General features: G+C 43.0%; 1 protein-coding gene across 2 annotated transcripts in view; it reads right to left on the reverse strand.

Annotated features, from left to right (window-relative positions):
• Positions 1-13,579: 13,579 nt before the first annotated feature.
• Positions 13,580-25,286, reverse strand: part of sel1l (SEL1L adaptor subunit of ERAD E3 ubiquitin ligase) — a 53,173-nt gene continuing 41,466 nt past the window's right edge. For both annotated transcript variants that reach the window (XM_033027696.1, XM_033027695.1), the window contains 7 exons: positions 23,800-23,887; positions 22,083-22,231; positions 19,989-20,154; positions 19,027-19,101; positions 17,819-17,991; positions 16,626-16,754; positions 13,580-15,080 (listed from right to left, as the gene is read on the reverse strand). In XM_033027696.1, the coding sequence (XP_032883587.1) occupies positions 14,916-15,080; positions 16,626-16,754; positions 17,819-17,991; positions 19,027-19,101; positions 19,989-20,154; positions 22,083-22,231; positions 23,800-23,887 (945 nt within the window). In that variant the 3' untranslated portion in view covers positions 13,580-14,915. The remainder of the gene's footprint in view (positions 15,081-16,625; positions 16,755-17,818; positions 17,992-19,026; positions 19,102-19,988; positions 20,155-22,082; positions 22,232-23,799; positions 23,888-25,286) is intronic.

Here is a 25,286-nt window from a genome sequence, read left to right on the forward strand (position 1 = left end):
TTGGGGCAATGATAGTTGCTGCCTTACAGCACCAGAGACCCGGGCTCGATCCAGACGATGGTTGTTGTCTGTATGGAGTTTGCACGTTCTCCCTGTGACTGCATAGGTTTTCTCCAAGTGCTCCTGCTTCCTCCCACATTCCAAAGACATGTAGGTTAACCAGCTGGCCATCGCGGACTCAGTGGGCCAAAGGCCTGTTTCCACGCTGCATCTCTAAACTAAACAATGTCTCTGAGACACACAAAATTGCTGGGGAAACTCAGCGGGTGCAGCAGCATCTATGGAGTGAAGGAAATAGGCGACGTTTCGGGCCGAAACCCTTCTTCAGACTGATGGGCGGTGGGGGGGGAAGAAGAAGGAAAAGGGGAGGAGGAGGAGGAGCCCGAGGGCGGGCGGATGGGAGGGTGGGAGGAGACAGCTAGAGGGTTAAGGAAGGGGAGGAGACAGCAAGGGCTAGCAAAATTGGGAGAATTCAACGTTAATGCCATAGGGACGCAAGGTCCCCAGACGGAATATGAGGTGCTGTTCCTCCAATTTCCGCTGTTGCTCACTCTGGCAATGGAGGAGAACAATGTCTCTGAGACTCTTTGCCATTATTCCCATTTACATGGAATAAAAATGAGATAAGCCCATTCACTTCATACTTTATGGTAAAAACATCTACCATGTCTTTAGTCATGTGTCATCCACCATGGATCTAGATTGGTGAACAGGTAATGGTGCTCAGGTTATATAACTCATGAATATATCAAGTCAAGCTTTAGGCACGGCATTTCCTTCCATTGCTACGCAGACGATACCCAACTCTATCTCCCCCTGAAGCCCAAAACCCAATCTAATCTGTTTAACCTTACCCACTACCTCGAGGATATAAAGTGTTGGATGGCCCAGAACTTCCTCCAACTAAACGAGAATAAGTCTGAGGTCATCCTTGTCGGCCCCTCGGACTCAATCAAAATGATAGCAGGCAGCCTTGGAAGCCTTACCCCACTACTCAAACCTCACGTCAAAAACCTCGGCGTGATATTTGACTCAGCACTGAAATTTGACAAACAAGTCAATGCCGTGGTAAAAGCTAGCTTCTTTCAGCTTCGCACGATAGCTAAAATAAAACAATTCCACCAGTTTGATGACCTGGAAAAGATCATCCACACATTCATCTCCTCCCGCCTAGATTACTGCAACTCCCTTTACACTGGCATCAGCCAATCTTCCCTGTCCCGCCTGCAACTGGTCCAAAACGCCGCAGCCAGACTCCTGACGGGCACCCGAAAAAGGGACCACATCACCCCGATCCTGGCAAAACTCTCTCCACTGGCTCCCTGTGCGGTTCCGTATAAACTTCAAGATCCTCCTCCATGTCTACAAAGCCCTCAATGGGCTTGCCCCCACCTACATAAAAAGTCTTCTCACCCACCACTCCACCTCCAGGCCCCTCAGATCGGCCGACTTGGGGTTGCTGAATATCCCACGGTCTAGGCATAAGCTCAGGGGCGACCACGCCTTTGCGGTTGCAGCTCCTAGACTGTGGAACAGCATCCCCCTTCCCATCAGAACTGCCCCCTCCATCGACTCTTTTAAGTCAAGACTAAAGACTTATCTATACTCCCAAGCCTTTCCTGACGTCCTCTGAGTGAGGGCTACATGTATATATGTATGTAGTCTGTTTTGTTGTGCTATTCTTATAACAAATGTAAGCACTTTGGCCAACGAGAGTTGTTTTTTAAATGTGCTATATAAATAAATGTGACTTGACTTGACTTGACTTTAATATTTGCACAACATCTATAGTTTCAATTTCCATACTGCACACCTTGTGCTGCAGTTGTACAAGGTGTTGGCCAGGTCGCATTTGGAGTATTGCATTCATTTTTGATCACCCTGCTGTAGGAAAGATGTCATTAACCTGGAAAGAGTGCAGAGAAGGTTAGTCATAGAGTAATACAGTGTGGAAACAGGGCCTTTGGCCCAACTCGCCCACACCGACCAACAATGTCCCATCTACGCTAGTCCCACTTGCCTGCGCTTGGTCCATAACCGTCCAAACCTGTCCTATCCATGTACCTGTCCAACTATTTCTTAAACGATGGGATAGTCCTCGCCTCATCTTTCTCCTCTGGCAGCTTGTTCCATGCACCCACCTGTGTGAAAAAGTTACCCCTCGGATTCCTATTAAATCTTTTCCACCTTGAACCTATGGCCTTTGGTCCTTGATTCCCCTACTCTGGGTAAAAGACTGTGCATTTACCCAATCTATTCCTCTCATGATTTTATACACCTCTATAAGATCTCCCTTCATCCTCCTACACTCCATGGAATAGAGTCCCAGCCTACACAACCTCTCCCTATAGCTCGCACCCTCTAGTCCTGGCAACATATTCGTAAATCTTTTCTGAACCCTTTCATGTTGCCATGACCCGAGGGCCTGGGTTATAAGAAAAAGTTGGGCAGGCAAGGATTTGACTCTTTGGAGCACAGAAGGCTGAGGGGTGATCTTTTGGAAGTGTATAAAATAGATAGTATAACAGCATTCAAGAGACACTTGGACAGATGCACAGATAGGAAAGATTTAGAGGGATAAGGACGCAATCCGGCAATTGGGACTCGCGTAAATGGGGTATCTTTACGAAAGATTCTGAGGCCCCTTTACGGGAGATTCTGAGGATCAGCTGGGAGGACAAACGCACGAACATCAGCATTTTGGAGGTAGCCAACATGACCAGCATCACCACCACAATAATGCAGCACCAACTTCGATGGACTGGCCATGTCATCCGCATGTCCAACACACGTCTCCCTAAACAAATCCTGTTCTCTCAATTGAAGGAAGGTCGGCGTGCCCCCGGCGGGCCAAAGAAACACTTCAAGGACAACATCAAGAACAGTCTGAAGAAATTCCACATCACATCGAGCAACTGGGAGTACATTGCACTGGACATGCGCTCCTGGAGGAAATCCGCGCGGGAAGCAGCTGCACGTCATGAAACGGAACTACGCCGTGTCGCAGAGGCAAAGTGACAGCACTGTAACGAGAGAGAGAAGGGGGCTCGACGACCACCAACCACCGCCAGTCTCCACTGCCCACGTTGCACCGAGGTGTGTGGATCGCGCATCGCAGATCGGCCTCTACAAACACCTGCAGACCCACAAGTAGACGACCCTATGGAGAGGAGAGGACAGTCATATTCGTTTCGAGTGAATGCAGCAGGGACAACTTAAGTTGAACTTAGGGCCTATTTCCATGCTGTATGGCACAATCTATGGAACACTAATTGGATTTTTAACAAGCTCTAGAATAGCCAGGTGTGTCAAAAGTGGGAAGGGGAAGAAACAAATTAAGAGGGTGTGGGGTGGGGAATGGTTGGAAAGAAAGGAGGTTTCAGAGAACCTGGCGGATCAGAAGGGAAGTGAACGTCATGGGCAACTTTTCCACTCAGTTGATATGCAAGTATGAGCTGTCAGATGAAGCTATAGAAGTGGATACAGTGCTGACTTTTAAAAGACATTTGGACAAATATATGAATGGGAAGGGTTTAGAGGTCGAAGGGCCAAATACAGACAGCAAATAGGATTCTGCAATCCAGTGGCTCAAACATTGAATTTCTACCAATTCAGGTAACCTGCGTTTTGTAGGTGGCAAATCAGATTCAACCTTTATTGCCATTGTGCATTGTACAGTACAGAGACAATGAAATGCAGTTAGTATCACACCCAGAAGGGTGAACATAGAATAATGGAACAGTAAAATATATATATGCACATACAATAGCATAGTTAAGTTGTGTAACAGCCGCAGGGAAGAAGCTGTTCCTGAACCTGCTGGTCTGGCAACGGAGAGACCTGTAGCGCCTCCCGGATGGGAGGAGGGTAAACAGTCTGTGGCTGGGGTGAGAGCAGTCCTTGACGATGCTGAAACCACTGTGAACCAGTGGAAGGAATGAATGTTGAGGTGGTGCATGATGTGCCACGTCAACTGGGCTGCATTATCCTGGATGGTGTCGAGATTAAAGAGTTGGAGCTGCACTTATCCAAGCACGAGGAGGGTATTCCATCATGCGCCCAACTAGTAGCTTGCAAGTGACAAGGCCTTGGGAGGTTCACTCTGACCTGTTGTTATGCAGACTGACTGGGCTAATTGTTTTTTTCAGGTGAATAACACAGTATATTGAAGGTGGGCCTCCAATGACAGAGCTATTCAATATCAAGGCCAGGTGGTGAGACATTTTCACTGAAGATGTGTAAGTTATTGGGGCAATTCCTCCAAAATAATGGAAGAACTCGGATAAGGACATGGACATTTTTAAACCAGATTTGCTGGCTGCAACGGAAAAACCCCCAATCCACAAAGGAAGAACAAGTTTCTGGGCATTACACGACTATGCGAATGGAGTGGGCAGGAAAGGCTGAGATGGAGATAACGAGATTATCTTGGATACACAAAGGAAGGAACCGAGCCTCAGCAGACGGGAATAAACAGCCCAACAGCAAAACATATCACCATCGTGGATGACCCATCCATCGGGACAATGGGAGCCCATCTAGGCGATGGGATAATGATCAGGCTGAGGGATCATGACATCAGCAAACCCATTATCATCGGAAGCCTATTGTTCATGCCGGATCGAAACTGGGAAACATCAAAAGACCCTTTTGTCCAGAGGACCACCTGGGGGGTTTCAAGGGAGAAACTCAGGTATAAAAAGCCGGAGTCAAGCCAGAACCCGTTCTCTCTTTCTGCTCTGCTGGACGGCTCGTGACCTTGCATCAATCTAGCTGTAAGTACCCCAGTGACCTGGTGAAGTTTCCGAAATAGGATAGAGGTTGAGAGAAGAAGGGGAAAGGGGGATGTACTTGCAAGTAAAATTGTGTAAAGTAAGTTTTACGACGTGCCCAATAGTTTTCCTTCCATAGTCTTAGTTTAAAGCATACATTTAGCCACGTATTATGTAGTGTTGGTGAGATTCAATTTCTCATTGTTTAATAAAGCCTGTAAATTTTAGACTTGCTTTGAGTCCATCTTGGTTTCTGTTTTCTCTCATCAGCACACTCTGGTCAAGTCAACCTTTTATCATATCCCACCATAATTCCGAGGTCTAGAACCCAGGGGAATCCCTTTTGTTGTATTCTCTCTCTTGGGAACCGCTCGAGTGGCCGTTTGACCCTCCGACAAGGGAGAGAATATCTCGGCAGTTGGGCCCGAAGTGGAGTAAAGGGGAACCAAACCCCTACAGATGTTTGCCTGGTAATTCAAGAGCAATAGTTTCTCACTCAGACTAAACCTGAATGTAATGTAGGTCTTGCTGCATACAGGTATTTAGTACAGGTACTTTACCGAGCACTGCCATATTATTTGAATGTGGCATAATCCGCAAATTTGTCCCATACTGATCTTTGATGGAAGGTCACTAATAAAGAAGGTGAAAATAAACAAGGCAAGGATACTGCCCGATGACCACTTGCCCTGACTGGGATAACCTCCAATATCTAGAATCAGTTTTGTGCAGGGTCCAACTCCAACCACTGGAGTATTTCCACTTTGATGTGATGGACTTCTTTCAAATCATTCTATATCATTCCATCTCTGGAATTCCATTGAAGTGACAAAATGTTGGAGTAAATCAGGGGGACAGGCAGCTGTGTAGCTGGAGAAGAGTGATGCTTTGGGTTGAGACCCTTCTTTAGGCCTTCTTCGGGTCTCGATGTGAAACGTCACCCATTCCATCTCTCCAGAAGCTGCCTGTCTCACTGAGTTACTCCAGCATTTAATGTCTATTTTTGGTGTAATCCAGTCACCGCTGGAATTACTCCAGCATCTGCAGTTCCTTCCTACACATTTTGTCTGGAATTCCATCAATGGTTGTAACAGCACATACTGTACAGCTGATGGGGCCAGAAACCAAGTGGCCCAGGCAAAAGTCAAACGGGCCATCCAGTAGGTCTCTGGTGAGCAAATGCAGGGCTGCCAACTCTCACGCATTGAGCATGAGAATCACACATTTGGCCAAATTCTCACGCGGATCATAAATTTCTCACGCTCTGTCGTGAGAAATTCTGTGATCAACGAAAATTTCAAAACTCATATCAACTGCATGGGCCGCGGGTGTTGGAGAGCCGGGGCTGAGGGAGTGATGGAAGCAGAAGCAGCGGCGGGGACAGATGCGGACGGGAACCGGGGCTGGCGAGTGTCTGCTGGGCTGGCGAGTGATTGCCGGGCTGGCGAGTGTTTGCCGGGTTGGCGAGTCGCTTGCTGCAGCTCCGGCCATGGAGCAGCCTCAGTGCAAGAGTCCGGGGCCGTCGGAGGCGTCGGAAGCGTTGCGCCGGTGCCGTGAGAGTCTCTGTGCTGAATTCGCCCTGGTGACCGGCATGGATCAGGCTGCGGCTCGGTGCATCCTGGAGGACAACCAGTGGCTGTTGGAAGTAAGTACCAAGCACTGGGTAGATACGGTGGAAGATGGTGGCCTTCAAATGGGGGTGGTTAGAGAAAGCATCCTGCTTGCCTGCCAGATTTTCACTTACTGTAACTGCAGGAAAAATGTTCCCGATGTTGGGGGAGTTCAGAACCAGGGATCACGGTTTAAGAATAAAGGGTTGGCCAGTTAGGACTGAGATGAGGACAAACTTTCTTTACGCAGAGTTGTGAATCTGGAATTCTCTGCCACAGAAGACAGTGGAGGCCAATTCACTGGATGTTTTCAAAAGAGAGTTACATTTAGCTCTTGGGGCTAGCGAAATCAAGGGAAATGGGGAAAAAACAGGAAAGAGGTACTGATTTTGGATGAACAGCCATGATCATATTGAATGGCAGTGCTGGCTCGAAGGGCCGAATCGCCTATTCCTGCACCTATTTTCTATGTTTCTATGCTTGAGTATATGGCAATAAAACTTGACCACTTGATTTTGAAGCATTCATGCATGGTGGAGGTATAATGTAGTCATAGAGTGATACAGTGTGAAAACAGGCCCTTGCCCACACCCGCCAACATGTCCCAGCTACACTACCTGCTTTTGGTCCATAACCCTCCAAACCTGTCCTATCCATGTATCAGTCTAACTGTTTCTTAAATGTTGGGATAGTCCCTGCCTCAACTACTTCCTCTGGCAGCTTGTTCCATACACCCACCACCCTTCGTGTGGAAAAAGTTACCCCTTAAAAAGTTACTTCTTAAAAATACTTCATACAAAAAACATTGAAATCATACTTCTACAATGCACTGAGGCCTGTTGTCCGTGATGTCTGGATCCCAATGCTCAGCGCTTCGCGTTTCGGAGTTGGCTAATGTTATTGATTTGTAATTAGCTTGATTTGCAATTAGTTGAAAAAACCTTTATTTATTAATCCGGAATATCCAGGGGGATGGGATAAGTGTAATACTAAAATGACATGCAAGGTGTCAGGCTGTCTGTCGCAACATATAGCCCCGATAACCCATTATTTCCTTCAGTTAAATATTGGGAAGGTAGCACTATTGTCATTTGCCACTCAACTATTACGTTTGTTTACCTCACTGACTATTTTAAAGGAGTGACAGAGATACTTGCAGGAGAATGTGTGAGGAGGTTATTATTTGTCTTTAGTTTTAACTTGAACCAGGACATCTGAAGATTCAAAGTTTAATATAGTAATTGTGCTGATACTGACTCCAACCAACCCGGTAATGAATATCACCCATTCCGGAGGTTTTATTTTTCTGATGCCATTTAAATTTCACTTGGATTTCAATCACTTCAATGTAAAAGTAATTGGCAATGGGTAGTATCGCAACAAAAATTTGCCCTCGGTACATATTAACTGTAATATAATAATGTATGCATGCTGGTAGGTGCAATCAAAACAAAGATCTTTTTATCATTTTAACTGCCTTTTAACTCTGTGGTCTGAAGAAGGGTTTTGGCCCGAAACGTCGCCTTTTTCCTTCGCTCCATAGATGCTGCTGCACCCGCTGAGTTTCTCCAGTTTTTTTGTGTACCTTCTTTCTATCATTGTTGTGTTATGAATACCACAGAAAATATTATGTACTCTCAAGATCACATTTAATAGAATAATATTGCTTAAATATATAGTTATTGGACTTTGCATTTCGGAAAAGTCCTAGCGGAGAGGAAGACAGCAAAATACTGAAAATATTGGGGTGAAAATGACTTCAGGACAGTTTGTTAGGAAAATGAAGGAAATGTAACAGAATACTTATACAGCTGAGTGGGTATAATTTTATGGATGAGAAATTGTGTTCAACCAATTGACGACTTCCTTGACAAAGTAACTAGCATGTTAGATAACAAGGAAGCCAATGGATGTAGCAAATTTTGTTATACAAAATTTGGTCTGTGAAGTGCCCCATAAAAGATTACCGCATTAGATAAGCACCTATGGACTTGAACGTAATAGGTTAAGTCCAGGGGGTCAGATATGGGGCTTTATGTGTGGGCCAGATTATATTGTCAGTGCAGAGGGGCTAGGAGCAAGGCCAAGTGTGCATCCAGAGTCAATGTCTGGTATAGTACGAGGTGTGCAGTCAAAGCTGGGACAATGGGAGTATTTAGCACTGGGAACCTAAGCAGGTAAGCTGCTATGATTAGGGTAGAATAGGGGGGCAGGTGTAAGGCTGGACTCAGGGTCAGGAATGAGAGAAGGTAGGGTCTGGAGTCAGGGTCAGGAGTAGTACCAGGTGTGCAGTGAGACCCAGGTTGGTTAACATGGGCCAAGTGTTTGAATCTTATAGAATTTTTCGAGGATGTAACTAGTAGCAATGTTACAAAATTTTGAGATTTTTAAAATCAAGTCTGCAATTTATCCCATCAGATAAAGCATAAAAATAAGTTTAATTTGACACCTAATTCACTTTCATATCTCAAGTATTTAAAAAGTTATGGCCATTTTCATACTGGGAAATGAGCATCTTGTTCCCTATTGATTTTCTATGGACATAACAAAAAAGCTGTGATCGTGAACAGTCAAAAGCCCATAACTTTCTTAAAAATTAAGAGAACTGAATGAAATTTTCAGTTATCATAGATTGAAGCATTCTGAAACAAATATAAAATAATCTTACTTGGATGACCTGAAATTAAAGCATATAATTAGTTAGTTACCTAATTGTAGCTAATTTCAGACTTCAATTACTAGATCTAAACATCTATCCATTTCTTAATAAATGATTAACATTTTTAAATAGCCTCAATGTCCAAATAATATTCACAAATAATTCACAATAAAACATGATTTTTAAATCTCATTTACATTAATTTATAGACCAAATGGAAGGAATTTAGTGTTCAATTGCTGTAAATAAATGCCCATTTAAATCAGCTTTCCAGTGGGTTCCTGTGAACGCGCTGGTTTAGAACGTTTACATTGCGGTAGATTTGTGCCCCAAATGCCGAGAAAAATATTGCGGGATATAATGGGCCCAAAATGAGCTACTCGCAATATTAAACTTTGTATAAAGGGATCTTTAGAAGCCCTTTTTAATGTAAAAATATACAGCTTACCTTCACTTGTCTGCTTTATGAGACCCTGCGGTTGCTGGTGGTCGCGGGTTTAGAGATTGATTTTTAAACTACTATAACTATTATACGAGGCCTTTAAAACTAATAATAGCTTTTGCGACGGGGTCGTTCAGCGATTTTTCGTTAATAATTAACTAGGCTGAACATCTTCGATTTGAACAGCCTAGAGAAAATCGCGTTTTAAACCCGCCCCCCTCTAAACGGCACCAAAATCGCGCACACCCGCAGCGACAGATTTTCAGCGACGCTTCAGGTAGGCTTTGCAACATACCTATAACTAGTAGAGTGGATAGGGGAGAACCAGTGGATGTGTTATATCTGGACTTTCAGAAGGCTTTCCACAAGGTCCCACATAAGAGATTAGTATACAAACTTAAAGCACACGGTATTGGGGGTTCAGTATTGATGTGGATAGAGAACTGGCTGGCAGACAGGAAGCAAAGAGTAGGAGTAAACGGGTCCTTTTCACAATGGCAGGCAGTGACTAGTGGGGTACCGCAAGGCTTAGTGCTGGGACCCCAGCTATTTACAATATATATTAATGATCTGGATGAGGGAATTGAATGCAACATCTCCAAGGTTGCGAATGACACGAAGCTGGCAGGCAGTGTTAGCTGTGAGGAGGATGCTAGGAGGCTGCAAGGTGACTTGGATAGGTTGGGTGAGTGGGCAAATGTTTGGCAGATGCAGTATAATGTGGATAAATGTGAGGTTATCCATTTTGGTGGCAAAAACAGGAAAGTAGACTGTTATCTGAATGGTGGCCGATTAGGAAAAGGGGAGATGCAACGAGACCTGGGTGTCATGGTAAACCAGTCATTAAAAGTAGGCATGCAGGTGCAGCAGGCAGTGAAGAAAGCAAATGGTATGTTAGCATTCATAGCAAAAGGATTTGAGTATAAGAGCAGGGAGGTTCTACTGCAGTTGTAGATGGAGTATTGCGTACAGTTTTGGTCTCCTAATCTGAGGATAGACATTCTTGCCATAGAGGGAGTACAGAGAAGGTTCACCAGACTGATTCCTGGGATGGCAGGACTTTCATATGAAGAAAGACTGGATAGACTCGGCTTGTACTCGCTAGAATTTAGAAGATTGAGGGGGAATCTTACAGAAACTTACAAAATTCTTAAGGGGTTGGACAGGCTAGATGCAGGAAGATTGTTCCCGATGTTGGGGAAGTCCAGAACAAGGGGGTCACAGTTTAAGGATAAGGGGGAAATATTTTAGGACAGAGATGAGAAAAACATTTTTCACACAGAGAGTGGTGAATCTGTGGAATTCTCTGCCACAGAAGGTAGTTGAGGCCAGTTCATTGGCTATATTTAAGAGGGAGTTAGATGTGGCCCTTGTGGCTAAAGGGATCAGGGAGTATGGAGAGAAGGCAGGTACAGGATACTGAGTTGGATGATCAGCCATGATCATATTGAATGGCGGTGCAGGCTCGAAGGGCCGAATGGCCTACTCCTGCACCTATTTTTTATGCTTCTATTATAATCTGATTTCCATACATGAATATACTACGATCATTCATGTGCTGTACCTGTTGATCAGAGCCTGGCTCTACTGTGGAATGTAATTAGGAATGTAATTTAGCCTAACCTTATTCATAGCTAATCCAATTTAAAGCATAAATATTGCATTCAAGTGTAAGTTAAAAGAATCGCTACAGTATGAACCAGATCGCACAATTTCAAGCTGAAAAATGCAAAAGCTCCGCAGCATTGTGGGGGCAGGAAGGAGAGCATTGTCAACATTTTGGGTCAACACCTGCATCCTCCAGCAGACGTTTTAAAAACTGGTGTGCAAATGTCTTTGAACATTCCAAAGCTCTTGAGCCAAAGATGTTTTGTTTTTAAAAAGAAAGCATAATTCAGATTTCAGCATAATTGCCATCACACACCCATTTCACCTGCCCTTCCCTCAATCCACTATTAGAAACATAGATGCAGAAGTAGGCCATTCGGTCCTTCGGGCCAGCACCACCATTCAATACGATTGTGGCTGATCGTCTAAAATCGGTACCCTATTCCTGCTTTCCCCCCATATCCCTTAATTCCTTTAGCCCTAAGTGCTAAATCTAACTCCCTCTTGAAAACATCCAGTGAATTGGCCTCCACTGCCTTCTGGGGCAGAGAATTCCACAGATTCATAACTCCCTGGGTGAAAAAGTTTATCTCAGTCCTAAATGTCCTACCCCTTATTCTTAAAACTGTGCCCTGGTTCTGGACTCCCCAAACATCAGGAACTTTTTTCCTGCATCTAGCCTGTCCAATCCTTTAAGAATGTTATATGTTTCTATGAGATCTCCTTGCATCCTAAATTCCAGTGAATACAAGCAGTCAACCCATTCTTTCATATGTCAGTCCCGCCATCCTGGGAATTAACCTGGTCAACATACGCTGCACTCTCTCAATAGCAATGATGTTGTTCCTCAAACTAAGAGACCACAATTGCACACAATACTCCAGGTGCGGTCTCACCAGGGCCCTGTAACTGCAGTAGGACCTCCTTGCTCCTAAACGCAAATCCTCTCACATTGAAGGCCAACATGCCATTAGCTGTCTTCACTGCCTGCTGTACCTGCATGCTTACTTTCAGTGACTAATGTACAAGCACACCCAGGTCTCGTTGTCTTTTCCTAATCTGAAACCATTCAAATAATAATCTGCCTTCCTGTTCTTGCCACCAAAATGGATAACCTCACATTTATTCACATTATACTGCATCTCCTATGCATCTGCCCACTCACCCAACCTATCCAAGTCACCCTGCAGCCTCATAGCAACTTCCTTGCAGCTCACACTGCCACCCAGCTTCGCATCATCCGCAAATTAAAGGGCCTGTCCCACCAGCATGCGATTGCATGCGTCTAGCGCGAGCAAACGTTGTCGCTTGAGGCGTACGGCTTCGCGGCGCCAGTCCCAATTCGATCGGCGGAGGTGTCTGGAATTGTGCGGGACTGGTCCCGACATCATACTCACCAATCAGCTGGGCAGGAGGCGGGCCGAGTGAATTTGGACGTCACACGGCGTCAGGCGATGTCATCACGCAACGGCACGCCGGGCGGTGACGTCAAAGCGCAGCTCCACGCGCTAGGCGTACGCCGTCAAGACGTTGCGTATGCCCTCAATGCGCCTGCGGGCAGACAGGCCGTTGGCGCGTGGGATTTTCGGTCAGTGCAAGATTTTTGGAGATTTTGGGACCAGCCCCGCACAACTCCATACGCCTCCGCCGATCGAAGTGGGACTGGCGTTGCGAGGCCGTACGCCTCAAGCGACCACGTTTGGTCACGCTAGACACATGCAATCGCATGCTGGTGGGACAGGCCCTTTAGAGATGTCACATTTAATTCCCTTGTCTAAATCGTTGTCTAAAACTGTAAATAACTAGGGTCCCAGCACCGAGCCTTGCAGCACCCCACTGGTCACTGCCTGCCATTCTGAAAAGGACCCTTAAATTCCTACTCTTTGCTTCCTGTCTGACAACCAGTTGTCAAAGGGTATTTGAAAGTCCAGATACACCACATCCACTGGCTCTCCCTTATCCATTCTGCTTGTTACATCCTCAAAAAATTCCAGAAGATTAGTCAGTGCATTGGATCTGTTCCTGTGGACTAGAGGGTGGGCAGAGTCAAGAGAACATTGGAAAATGATCAACAATGCATCCACGCTTTCTCGGGCCACCTCCTGGAGTACTCTGGGATGCATAACCTCATGCCTGGGGATTTATCTGCCTTCAGTTCCAAGTTTATCCAACACCATTTCCTGACTAATGTGGATTCCCTTCAATTCCTCCCTACCAGTAGATCCTCAGTCCCCATGTATTTCTAGGAGATGGTTCTGTCTTCACTAAGGAAGACAAACAAAAGTACTTGTTTAACTGCTCTGCCATTTTTTTGTCTCCCCTTTCAAGGTCATATCGTCTTGAATTTGATCTCCTCAGTCCATCCTCTCGCGATTGAAAAATTGTGAAATTAAGGGAGCACCCTGCTCCTTGACAGATGCATTTCAGCCCCCCACTGCTCAGCTTTAAGTACAAAGAGCACTTAATGTAGAAATAATGAGTCTATGGCTACTTAGGGACACTTTTTATTAAAACAAGCTTAAATACAGTTGTGACTAATTGGACTGCAATCTTCAATTCGCAAAAGATCATATTAAAAAAGTTTGTACATCTTATTAACATCTTTAAACAATTTTACACAGCAGTTCCTTATTGCATTTACAATATAGTACATTTACAACATAGTTACCCACCCCAATTTTAAAGGGAACACATGCTTTGAAAGTTCAGCTCTATGCTCAAACAAAAGTGCAATCTATATTGACGGTTTGCCCCTGTGACCAGTTCGCTGATTTACAGCTAGACAGTGTTTAATGGGGCTTCTTGGAAGTTGGTTAATTGTAAAGTTGAATCTCTCCCCTCCCTCCCCCACTCTAGTGGTTCCCTGTTAACGCAAGAGTCAAATCATAATTACATTCTTTGCTCCGCCATTTCTGTCATTCAAATCCATAATTAAACTAACATTGCCCTTCGAAAATTAAGATATCATCCAAGACTATCACAAATGTGTTGTCACTTGCCAATCACTATTTTCATTAATGGCAGAAACCAAATTACTCTCACCGATTTGGCTCTGCACGTTTTCAAAAATATCCCTAACAAGAAAAATAAATCCACCATACTACAACAAAATGGCTCGCTCAAAATTTTAGTATTTTTTAATCCTGCCTGCCAAAATAAATCTGTAAAAGACAAAAACTAATACTGTGAAAACCCTCTTTCCAGCAGGGGACCAACATAGAATCACTCAAATCGGGGGACAATGCCAAATCTGAAACATTAATTAGAAATTTGTTTCCAGGTTAGCAATAAATTTAATGCCGAATTAAATTGTGCATTACTTTAGCTGCACAAGGTTTCTGAAGAGGGATAAAATTTACCATTTGACAAAAACAGTAAAACTGCACAAGGAGACTGCTGTTGAATGCTAGGCAAGTAGTCAGAATAATTCAAATGATCTGAAGTGCAGGAAAAGATCAGACTAACTGAGATATTGGGCAGGTGGTTTGACATTTGGGTAATGGCACTATGAAAAGTAGCTTTTGCAGGATATATTTTGCACGTCTTCATGGAAAACAAATTGGATCCAACTCAAAACTGGCAAATTTAATTCTAATCAATGGAAAATAAAAGTCAAATTAACAATGTATTAATGTTGAAGAACAAGGTCTGTGACACTTGTAAAACTAATCTCCAGACACCGACCTAAATAGCTAAAATCTCAGTAAGCCCCAAAACAGGCCGTTTTATTAAGAAAATGTGCACTTCATAATAAAAGTTAAAAATCCATTTTTTTCTTGCACTGTGTTGGTGTTGGGGGAAGGCAAGGAAAGATGACGTCTTTGCTACTGTTGAGGTTGATGTTCTGGTGGCCGTAGGTGAGGTTGCTGTTGCCTCTGCCTGTATGCAATGACAGTTCCTAATAGCAGAGCAAGTATCGTCATGAGGTAAAGATCCCACTCGGGGCCCAGTAAAATATCCAAGTCAATCTGCATCCACATCTCTCGTAACTGCAAATAGAAATTGAAATTTCACATAAAACTTTTGTCTTGAGATTCAACAAAGATTGATTTTGCACGGCAGCATGGTGGCATAGCGGGAGAGCTACTGACTTAGTGCCAGGGACCCGGGTTCATTCCAACTACGGGTGCTGTCCGTATGGAGTTTGTATGTTCTCCCCGTGACCTGCGTGGGTTTTCTGAGATATTCGGTTTCCTCCCACACTCCAAAGATGTACAGGTTCGTAAGTTAATTGGCTTGGTGTAAATGGTGTAAAATAAAATGGTCCCTAGTGTGTGTAGGGTAGTGCTATTTCACGTGGATCGCTGGTCGGTGCAGACTTGGTGGGCTGAAGGGCCTGTTTCTGCGCTATATCTCTAAATTAAACAATGGTCATTAACTTTAAGTCCAACAGGAGTACGGACCATTTCTCCTATAAGCATTTGTATGTTTATAACTTGCTCCAATCTAGATTAGCAACCAAAGCAAATTTGTAGAAAATTGTATGAAAATTTGTTGTATCCCAACAATCTGGATGGGCTAATCTCAATTGTGTTTTAGAATCAACAAACTGTACAACTTCAGTAGCTATGTTCATTAGACCCCATCCGGACACAATTAAAAACAAATGGGCAAAAGCCATCTTGTTGCTGAACCTTGGAGCTATTTTAAACATCTTGGTCAAGATTTGGTGCATCATGCCATGGGAGACGTCCATGAGGCAAATTACAGCACATGGTGGGGACATTGAATAAAATAAAATTATATTCTGGACAGATGGGACAATTTCATTCAGGTTACAGTGGCGTAGCAGGTAGAACAGCTGCCTCACAATGTTAGAGACGTCAGAACTATCCACGCAATATTAAAACCACCATGAGAAGCCCTCCTCTATAGATTTAACTGGAAGGAGATAATATTTGATTAAAAGACGAGTCTTGTACCCCAAATCTTACCTTATACCTAGACTGGACATCCCTGGCATTCCCTCTCTCCATCGCTCCCCCACCCAAATCACACCAGCTTCTCGTTTCCACCCAACAAACAGCTAACAATGGCCCGTTTCCTTTATCATGGTCACTTTTTTTGCATCTTTCATTCATTGTTCTATATCTCTCTCTCTCTCTCTCTCTACATCGTCTACATCTCTCGTTTCCCTCCCCCCCCCCCCGACTGGTCTGAAGGGTCTCGACCCAAAACATCACCCATTACTTCTCTCCAGAGATGCTGCCTGCCCTGCTGAGTTACTCCAGCTTTGTGTTTATCTTCGGTTTAAACTAGCATCTACAAATCTGGGTTCTCATAGAAATAATTGCCCTACAGCACTGGAAACGGCTTTAACGTTTGTTCATGGTGAGATGTGTGCAATTCCCATGAGTGGTGCCTGACATGGAGTACAAATGAACCAAATTTCACCCATGGGACTTTACACCACCATGTTTGTTCAAAGTTATTTCCAATTTCATATTATGATCTTATGATAAGGATGGATTTCCACACACTGATATAATGGGGAGGAGGATATAGAGTTTTGTTCACGCCCTTCGTTTACTTACTTTGGTTTCACTCAGGTAGTCCATTGAGTAGATCATTCCCAGTTTACAGAGGGCAAGGAAGACAGGAACTTGAGCATCAGGACTCGTCTCTGCAGCCATGTCATAAAAACGCTTTGCAAGATAGATATCCTTAAAGAAAAAATGTTAGATGCTATAAAATGTATACTGAACTAGCTCTGGTAAAAAGAAATGAATTCTTCATTCTAACAAGCAGTACATGTCCCAGATATGCAACAGTCCATTTAGAATAATTCCTCAATACAATTGAAATAGTAACTATGATCTATTCAGAAAGCTAACCAGATCTAGAAAGGTTACAGTTTCTAGATGTGCATGCTCAAGATTCCAAAAAGACAAGGAATAATTTAAACAACCACATCAAAACCAAGTGCTGGAATTCTGCAAGGCAATATCAGTGGCGGAAACGGATAGATGATATTTTGGGTCTGGAACCTTCTTCAGATTGTCAATCTGTGACATTGTCCGTCCATTTCCTCCACAAACAATGGCTGTCATTCATATCAAAGTATCATTTATTCATTCAATGGTTGACCTCCCATGTTCCTCTGGTGCTTGGCTCAAGATCCCAGCGTCTGTAGTTCCTCCATAAAGTTCCACATTTTATATTGAGATGTCAAAACAGGAGTCAATATCTAGCAGCCAACTACCTCTCCAAAGAAACCATCCTCTTAATATCCTATCTAAGAAGGTACCACATATTCAACCTGTGAGCCTCGTTACCACCTCCAAATGTAACCTATAAGTGGGATGAAATAGGCACTGAGCGTACCATGAATCTGTCATTTAAAGCCTAATCAATAAAACAGCATTAAAATGGTGTAGAATACCAAAATATCCATATACCGAATAAAAAGCCATCATTATCCTTTGCCACGATATAACTAATGGATTGACAGAAAAAATCTACCAAAATATGGGTTAATAAATTTGAAATTGTGCTCCAAAGGAATAAAACTTTGAAGATTTGACTGCATTGTCGCATTCATTTACAGCCAACATACACATTCCAGGCTCAGTACAGTATTTATGGTAGAGCACAAAATAATGCCAGATTAAAAAATTACTAAAATAACACTCAAAACAGAAACAGCTGGGAAAGCAAAACAAAGGTAGAGACTCAAAAGGAGATACGCGACCTTCATTAGACAAAGCGTTATTTTTTAAAATCGTACCTGTTTAATGCCCAAACCCTTTTCGTGCATGTAGCCCAAGTTAAACATTGCTTGCGCACTGTGTTGCTGTTCAGAGGCAAGTCTATAATGAATTACGGCTGTTTCATAGTCAATGTCTGTGCCATAGCCATAGAAGTGATAATCTCCAAGCTTGATTCTTGCAACTGTGTAACCTAAAACACAAACAAAATTTAAGTACCTGCAGAACTTAATGTTTACCGCAAAAAGCTATTCAACTGCTCGGGTGACACAGTGGTGCAACGGTAGAGTTGCTGCCTTACAGCATCAGACAGGTTTGATCCTGACTCTTGGTGTTGTCCACACTGTACCTTCTCCCTGTGACTGCATGGGGGTTTCTCCAGGTGCTTCGGTTAATTGGCTTCTGTAAATTGTCCCTAGTGTGTAGGATATTGCTAGTGTACGGGGTGATTGCTGGTCAGCTCGGAGTCTGTAGACCGAAAGGCCAATTTTCTGCGTTGAAAATCTAAAGTATAAAGTAGCTCAATACTTGTTATATCAGTAAATTAAAATGTTATGGCACTCACACGAGGTGCTGGTATGTTGACAGCTTAACTTTTAAATAGCTTTACTGGAATTTTCTATTGAACTAACTCACGGAAATGCAATGCTCTTGCTTTATTCTGTTTGTTTTTAAGCTCAAGTCCAAACTTTGCATCTCTTAATTTTTGAAGGAAATAGTAGTCAGAATGAGTGAATCAGCCCATCTACAGTGATCACATTTTTAAATACCTGTAAGAAGGAACTTAAACCGAAGATAAACATAAAAGGTTGGAGTAACTCAGTGAGACGGGCAGCATCTCTGGAGAGAAGGAATGGGTGACGTTTCGGGTCAAGACCCTTCTTCACCCTGAAGAGTCTTGACCCGAAACGTCACCCATTCCTTCTCTTCAGAGATGCTGCCTGTCCCACTGAGTTACTTCAGCTTTTTGTGTCCATCTTATATATTTGAATATATTGGTTACATTTCTTTAGTTACAAATGAGTGCTATTTAGTTTAAACTATTGTTGAATATTTTTCTATCAGAACAGTGAAAATTTGACATTGGAAACAAATTACATTTGGGAGCATAGCTCAGAAAACAAAGCTAAATTGAAACGGACAAAGTCTAATTGGATTTTTCACATGGAATTTATGACTTGTAGTTTTTGGGTTGCTAGGCATCCCGTGCATCCTCAAGGTCACTCACCTTGTGCTGCTGCTCTATTCCAGTGTAGTAGTGCTCGTGGATATGTCTCATTTTCACCAAAAATTCTAGCTTCCTCTACAAAGAGAAGAGACATTTAGTCTTTGCACTTCAAGTCCTAATTCAAAAAGTACAATTACTCAACTCCAAAAAATGGCGATTCATTACCAATATGGTGTACTTGTTTAGCTTAAAGCTTCTAAGTTCACTAGTGTTAAACCACCTAACAAATAATATTTAGGAAGGAACTGCAGTTGCTGGTTTAAACCGAAGATAGACACAAAAATCTGGGGTAACTCAGCAGGCAGCATCTCTGGAGAGAAGGAGTGGGTGATGTTTCGGGTAGACCCTTCTTCAGATTGAAATAATGTTAGCTCACATAGGATCATTACTTAATATATTTCAATGCTTAGTATGAAAATTGTTTATAAATCTCAAGTCTGTTGTTCAAAATTAAAAACAACTCCAAACTTTTGAATTTCTTAAAATTGGGATTTGAACTAGTTTAGTCATTTGTGACAACTCCATAGCGCAGCAAAAGAAGCCCCTTGAATTAAATATAATTTACTGGCTTTACCCTGCACTAAATGTTATTCCCTTATCATGTATATCCATACACTGAAATGGCTCGATTGTAATCTTGTATTGTCTTGCCGCTGACTGCAACAAAAGCTTTCCACTGTACCTCAGCACAGGTACCAATAAACTAAACTGAAGACAGGAATAAATAATTAATTTGCATAAGTGGATTTAGTAGACAGACATGAGGGTCAGTATGGATGTGATGGGCTGATGGGCCAGCTTCCAGATGCTAGAATATTAAAATCACTTTAAATCTGTGTAGGCCACTTGCTGTGCACCATATTTTCCCAGGAAGTTAAACAAAGGCAGCCTATTAGAAGTGCCAGAGAAATATGAAATATGATAGGCAATTGAAATGCCATTATGCTGGTCTTTGTTCTCACTTTGATCCAGAATGAAGGCAGCATTGCTCTGGGCCACCTCGTACCCTTGCTCAGCCAATAACAAGTACTGCACCAATGCAGAATCAGTGTCGCCCTCCTTATAGCTGCTGTATGCAGACATCAGCCGTTCTGACCAGCGACCTCGCTCACAGACATTTTTGAACAACTGCAAAAGAGGAAATGATTCAAATCAGAAAAAAAGTTTAAAAAAGACACAGGAAAAAATAGAATTGAGATACAATGGTCTTCTATAAAATGGCCAAATGAACTTGAATTCTCAAAGTTCTTGTGACTCCACCACCATTTATCTGGGCTGGATACAGAGGGCCAATCTAGTACAACCTCCCAATCCAGATGGGGCAGTGAGGCCTGGTTGGTTTTACTGAAGTTTCACCCCAGAAAACTGATGGGCTTTGATGGATGCCAAAGTCACATCACAGCTTCTATAGAAATTCACATGCATACTTCACTTTAAACGATTTAGCACTTGAAAAGAGATTTGTTTAAAAAAAAAACTATTCTTAAGTGATTTAAAAATAAAGCCATTTTTCCCAAAGTGCTAATACTTCATTCACCCTGTTCATCTTTGACTAGCTGCAGAATATTACAAGTCCAGGACTGGCTTACATGGGAGCATCTGAATGCAAGAGATTTCTGTCTGAACCACTGGCCAAGGTCAGCACTATATAGAAGCATAGAAAATAGGTGCAGGAGGAGGCCATTCGGCCCTTCGAGCCAGCACCGTCACTCATTGTGATCATGGCTGATCGTCCCCTATCAATAACCCGTGCCTGCCTTCTCCCCATATCCCTTGACTCCATTAGCCCCTAGAGCTCTATCTAACTCTCTCTTAAATCCATCCAGTGATTTGGCCTCCACTGCCCTCTGTAGCAGGGAATTCCATAAATTCACAACTCTCTGGGTGAAAAAGGTTTTTCTCACCTCAGTCTTAAATGACCTCCCCTTTATTCTAAGACTGTGGCCCCTGGTTCTGGACTCGCCCAACATTGGGACCATTTTTCCTGCATCTAGCATGACCAGTCCTCTTATAATTTTATATGTTTCTATAAGATTCCCCCTCATCCTTCTAAACTCCAGTGAATACAAGCCTAGTCTTTTCAATCTTTCCTCATATGACAGTCCCGCCATCCCAGGGATCAATCTCGTCAACCTACTCCGCACTGCCTCAATCACAAGGATGTCCTTCCTCAAATTAGGAGACCAAAACTGTGCACAATACTCCAGATGTGGTCTCACCAGAGCCCTATACAACTGCAGAAGAACCTCTTTACTCCTATACTGAAATCCTCTTGTTATGAAGGCCAGCATTCCATTAGCTTTCTTCACTGCCTGCTGTACCTGCACGCCAACTTTCAGTGACCGGTGTACAAGGACACCCATGTCTCGCTGTACCTCCCCCATATCTAACCTAACCCCGTTGAGATAATAATCTGCCCCCTTGTTTTTGCCGCCAAAGTGGATAACCTCACATTTATCTATATTATACTGCATCTGCCACGCATCTGCCCACTCACTCAACCTGCCCACGTCACCCTGCAACCTCCTAACATCCTCTTCACAGTTCACACTGCCACCCAGCTTTGTGTCATCCGCAAACTTGCTAGTGTTGCTCCTAATTCCCTCTTCCAAATCATTAATATATATGGTAAACAGTTGCGGCCCCAACACCGAGCCTTGCGGCACTCCACTCGCCACTGCCTGCCATTCTGAAAAGGACCTGTTCACTCCTACTCTTTGCTTCCGGTCTGCCAACCAATATGGCCCATTTTTATTTTGGGTTACATGATGCAGAATTAGTATGTAATTTGTATCCACTTACATGCAGAGGCATTTCAAAAATCAATTAAGATTTAGAAAACTACAGATGTCAGAAACTAAAAAAAGCTGTAAATTTTGAGCAGGTGAAGCAACAGCTGGAGATAGATAATATTTCAGTTTGATGAACTTTTCAGAGCCTTAAAATGTTTAATATTAAAGCTGCTATATATTCCAAATGTTAAAACTTCCTCCAGTCATTAACTTGAAACATTAACTGCTTTCCCCCAGTAAGAATATTACCGTACATATTCTTACCTCAACAGCTGTGTGACAAGATCGAATCACACCGCTGCCTATTGCATGCATCTGAGCCAAGTTATAAAAAGCCAGTATGTGTCCTGCTTGTGAAGCGAGGTTAAAATACTTCAAGGCTTGTTTGTAATCTCTCTTCACACCTACGCCATCTACAAAACAAACATTGTTTCATTGGACGTGACTGAAAACACAGAAAAGGCAGCCTTAAATAAAACTGTGGTCAAATATACAGTGCCCTCCATCATGCTTGGGACAAAGACCCATCATTTATTTATTTGCCTTTGTACTCCACAAATTGAGATTTGTAATATTAAAAAAAAAATCCAAAAAAATCACATATGGTTAAAGTGCACATTGTCAGATTCGATTAAAGGGTGATTTTATACATTTTGGTTTCACCATGTAAAAATTACAGCTGTGCTTATACATAGTCCCCCCCCCCCCCCATTTCAGGGCACCATAATGTTTGGGACATATGGCTTCACAGGTGTTTGTAATTGCTCAGGTGTGTTTAATTCCCTCCTTAATGCAGGTACAAGAGAGCTCTCAGCACCTAGTCTTTCCTCAAGTCTTTCCATCACCTTTGGAAACTATTATTACTGTCCCAAGCATTATGGTACCCTGAAATGGGGGGGGGGGGGGACTATGTATAAACACTGCTGTAATTTCTACATTGTAAAACCAAAATGCATAAAAATGGCCTTTATTAAAATCTGACAATGTGCAATTTAACCAAGTGATTTTTTTTTCTATTACAAATCTCAAATTGTGGAGTAGAGGCAAATAAATAAATGATGGGTCTTTGTCTCAAACATTATGGAAGGCACTGTACCTCAGTGGTAAAATATTAAATCAACAATCCCTATTACTTGCCTTGGAAAAGCACCCAATATAATCAAGGGCCACTCGTACCCCAGTAATCCCCTCTTCCGATGCAACAGCATGAAAGCATGTACCAGCAGATTCAAGTACAGCAAGTTTCCTGCTGTTAGACTTCATACATTTTAGGATGTATTCATGATCCCGCAAGCTACCTGGTTGTAGATCTTTAATGCTTATCTGCAGTTTCTATGCAGTTGTAATACTATTATGCATAACTTGTTTGCATTCATGTATGAACATTCTACCTGGATAGCAAGTAAACAGTTTTCACTGTACCGCAGTATATGCGGCAATAAAAAAAACACAATACTTTCTGCCCAAATGTCTTGTGATGCATGTACAATTATCTATAAACTTACTATCAGCCACAGTTTTCTACCAAGTGATAAATGTCATCCCAGCATACGGAGAGAAATTTTTGAGTATAAGAAAAATGGACTGAAAGTTATTGGTTTAATGGTGAGATAATAAACTGGCCATTTGTTTATGGAACCTACCCAAATAACTTTATTAACTCCGATCCTAAGATCAGAACACAATATGCCTTAATGCAAAGCTTATTTCAGACTCAAATTACATTTGGAATAAAATCAGCTGCTCAAAGTTAGTCAATGGCAACCATTGCAAATATTTTAAGCAGTCATTTGGCTTCAGTGAAATGGAGAAAACAAGATTACAGCAAAAGCTCAAAATACTTTCAAACAATATATTTATCAATAGTTTGATGTTTGTCGTGTTCTAAAGTACTCAACCTGTAGCTGAATAACAGTTATCAATGAGATCTGTATATTTTTTTAAACAGGTCTAGAAATAGTAGATAAATACACTGCCTTACTGTAATACATGGAGCCCAACTGAAGCTGTCCATCCACCCAACCCTGTTCTGCAGCTTTCTGGAAGTACTTCAGTGCCAATTCATGATTCTGTTCAAAGAGGAAAATAAACTTGAGATTCAATTCAAATCAGACATGATTTTAGTGATACAAGAAAACAGAAGTCACTTGGTGCAGTAATCACCCAAAACAAGATGCGGTTATGTTTTTACCTCCAGTAATTTAAAGATTTGTGATGTACAGACACTTCTGCTCCAAATTTGATTATCTAAGTATTTAATTTTAAGGTGACGGCAACACTGTGTACCCGACGTGAATGGAAATTCATTTAGAGGTAATGAAGGCTGAAGGAATGAAGGTCAGGCTTCATTCAAGGTTGCAGACAAGGTTGCAGAGTTACAGGCTACTTGGAAAGTGAGGGACAGGGACAAAGGTTGAGGCAATCACAAAAGGATATGGATTTAAGCACAAAAGCATTACAAATGAAATTTGCTTGGCCTAGAATAGATGAATTGTTTTGAACAAAGTTACTACATGGATGGTAGAAGTCAATACGGTTCCCAGAGGCCCAGGAACCGTTGGAGCAAGTGGAGGAGGGTCAGGGCTGTGAGTATTTAAATCGAGCGCGGGGCTTTCTTTCACAGAGGCCCGGGAACCGTTGGAGCGAGTGGAGGAGGGTCAGGGCTGTGAGTATTTAAATCGAGCGCAGGGCTTGCTTTCACAGAGGCCCGGGAACCGTTGGAGCGAGTGGAGGAGGATCAGGGCTTTTACCGAAATCTGTAAAGTTCCACACTTCATAGGGAGGGTTCTGGTGGAAGCCGCTGATTGGTGGAAGCAGACTAGAGGAAGCAGCTGATTGGGTGCAACCTCAGGTTAGCATTTCTGCTTTCTGGTTAAAGGTACAGTGCTTTAGTAAAGGTACAGTGAGCTAAGGGTACAGTGGGCTAAGGGTACAGTGCTTTAGTAAAGGTACAGTGCTTTTTGTTTATATAATAAAGGTACAGTTTAAAGGACAAGAGGGAGCCGCTGTTTGTGTCAGATACCTGCTGATTTCTCCCAGCAGTTTCTATTGTATTATACTTGTATCGGATCCAGGGTAAGGCGGGAGAATGACAGCCAGAGCAGTGTACTGTTCTGGATGTCAGATGTGGGAGGTCATGGTGTCGGATGGCCCTCCAGACGTCCACATCTGCACCAGGTGCAGCGAGATGGGGCTCCTAAGGGACCGTATTAGGATCCTGGAGCAGCAGCTCGATGACCTCTGTCTGGTCAGGGAGAGTGACGAGGTCATAGAGGGGAGTTATAGGGAGGTGGTCACTCCAAAACCACGGGAGAGAGACATGTGGGTCACGCTAAGGAAGGGCAAGGGGCAGAGGCAGGGACGAGTGAGTACTCCAATGTCGGTACACCTTGCAAATAAGTACTCCTGTTTGAGTACGGATGGGGGTGACAGCCTGCCCGGGGGTAGCGACAGCGGACGGGCCTCCAG

Source organism: Amblyraja radiata, chromosome 9, assembly GCF_010909765.2.
Source record: "Amblyraja radiata isolate CabotCenter1 chromosome 9, sAmbRad1.1.pri, whole genome shotgun sequence".
Lineage (NCBI taxonomy): Eukaryota > Metazoa > Chordata > Chondrichthyes > Rajiformes > Rajidae > Amblyraja > Amblyraja radiata.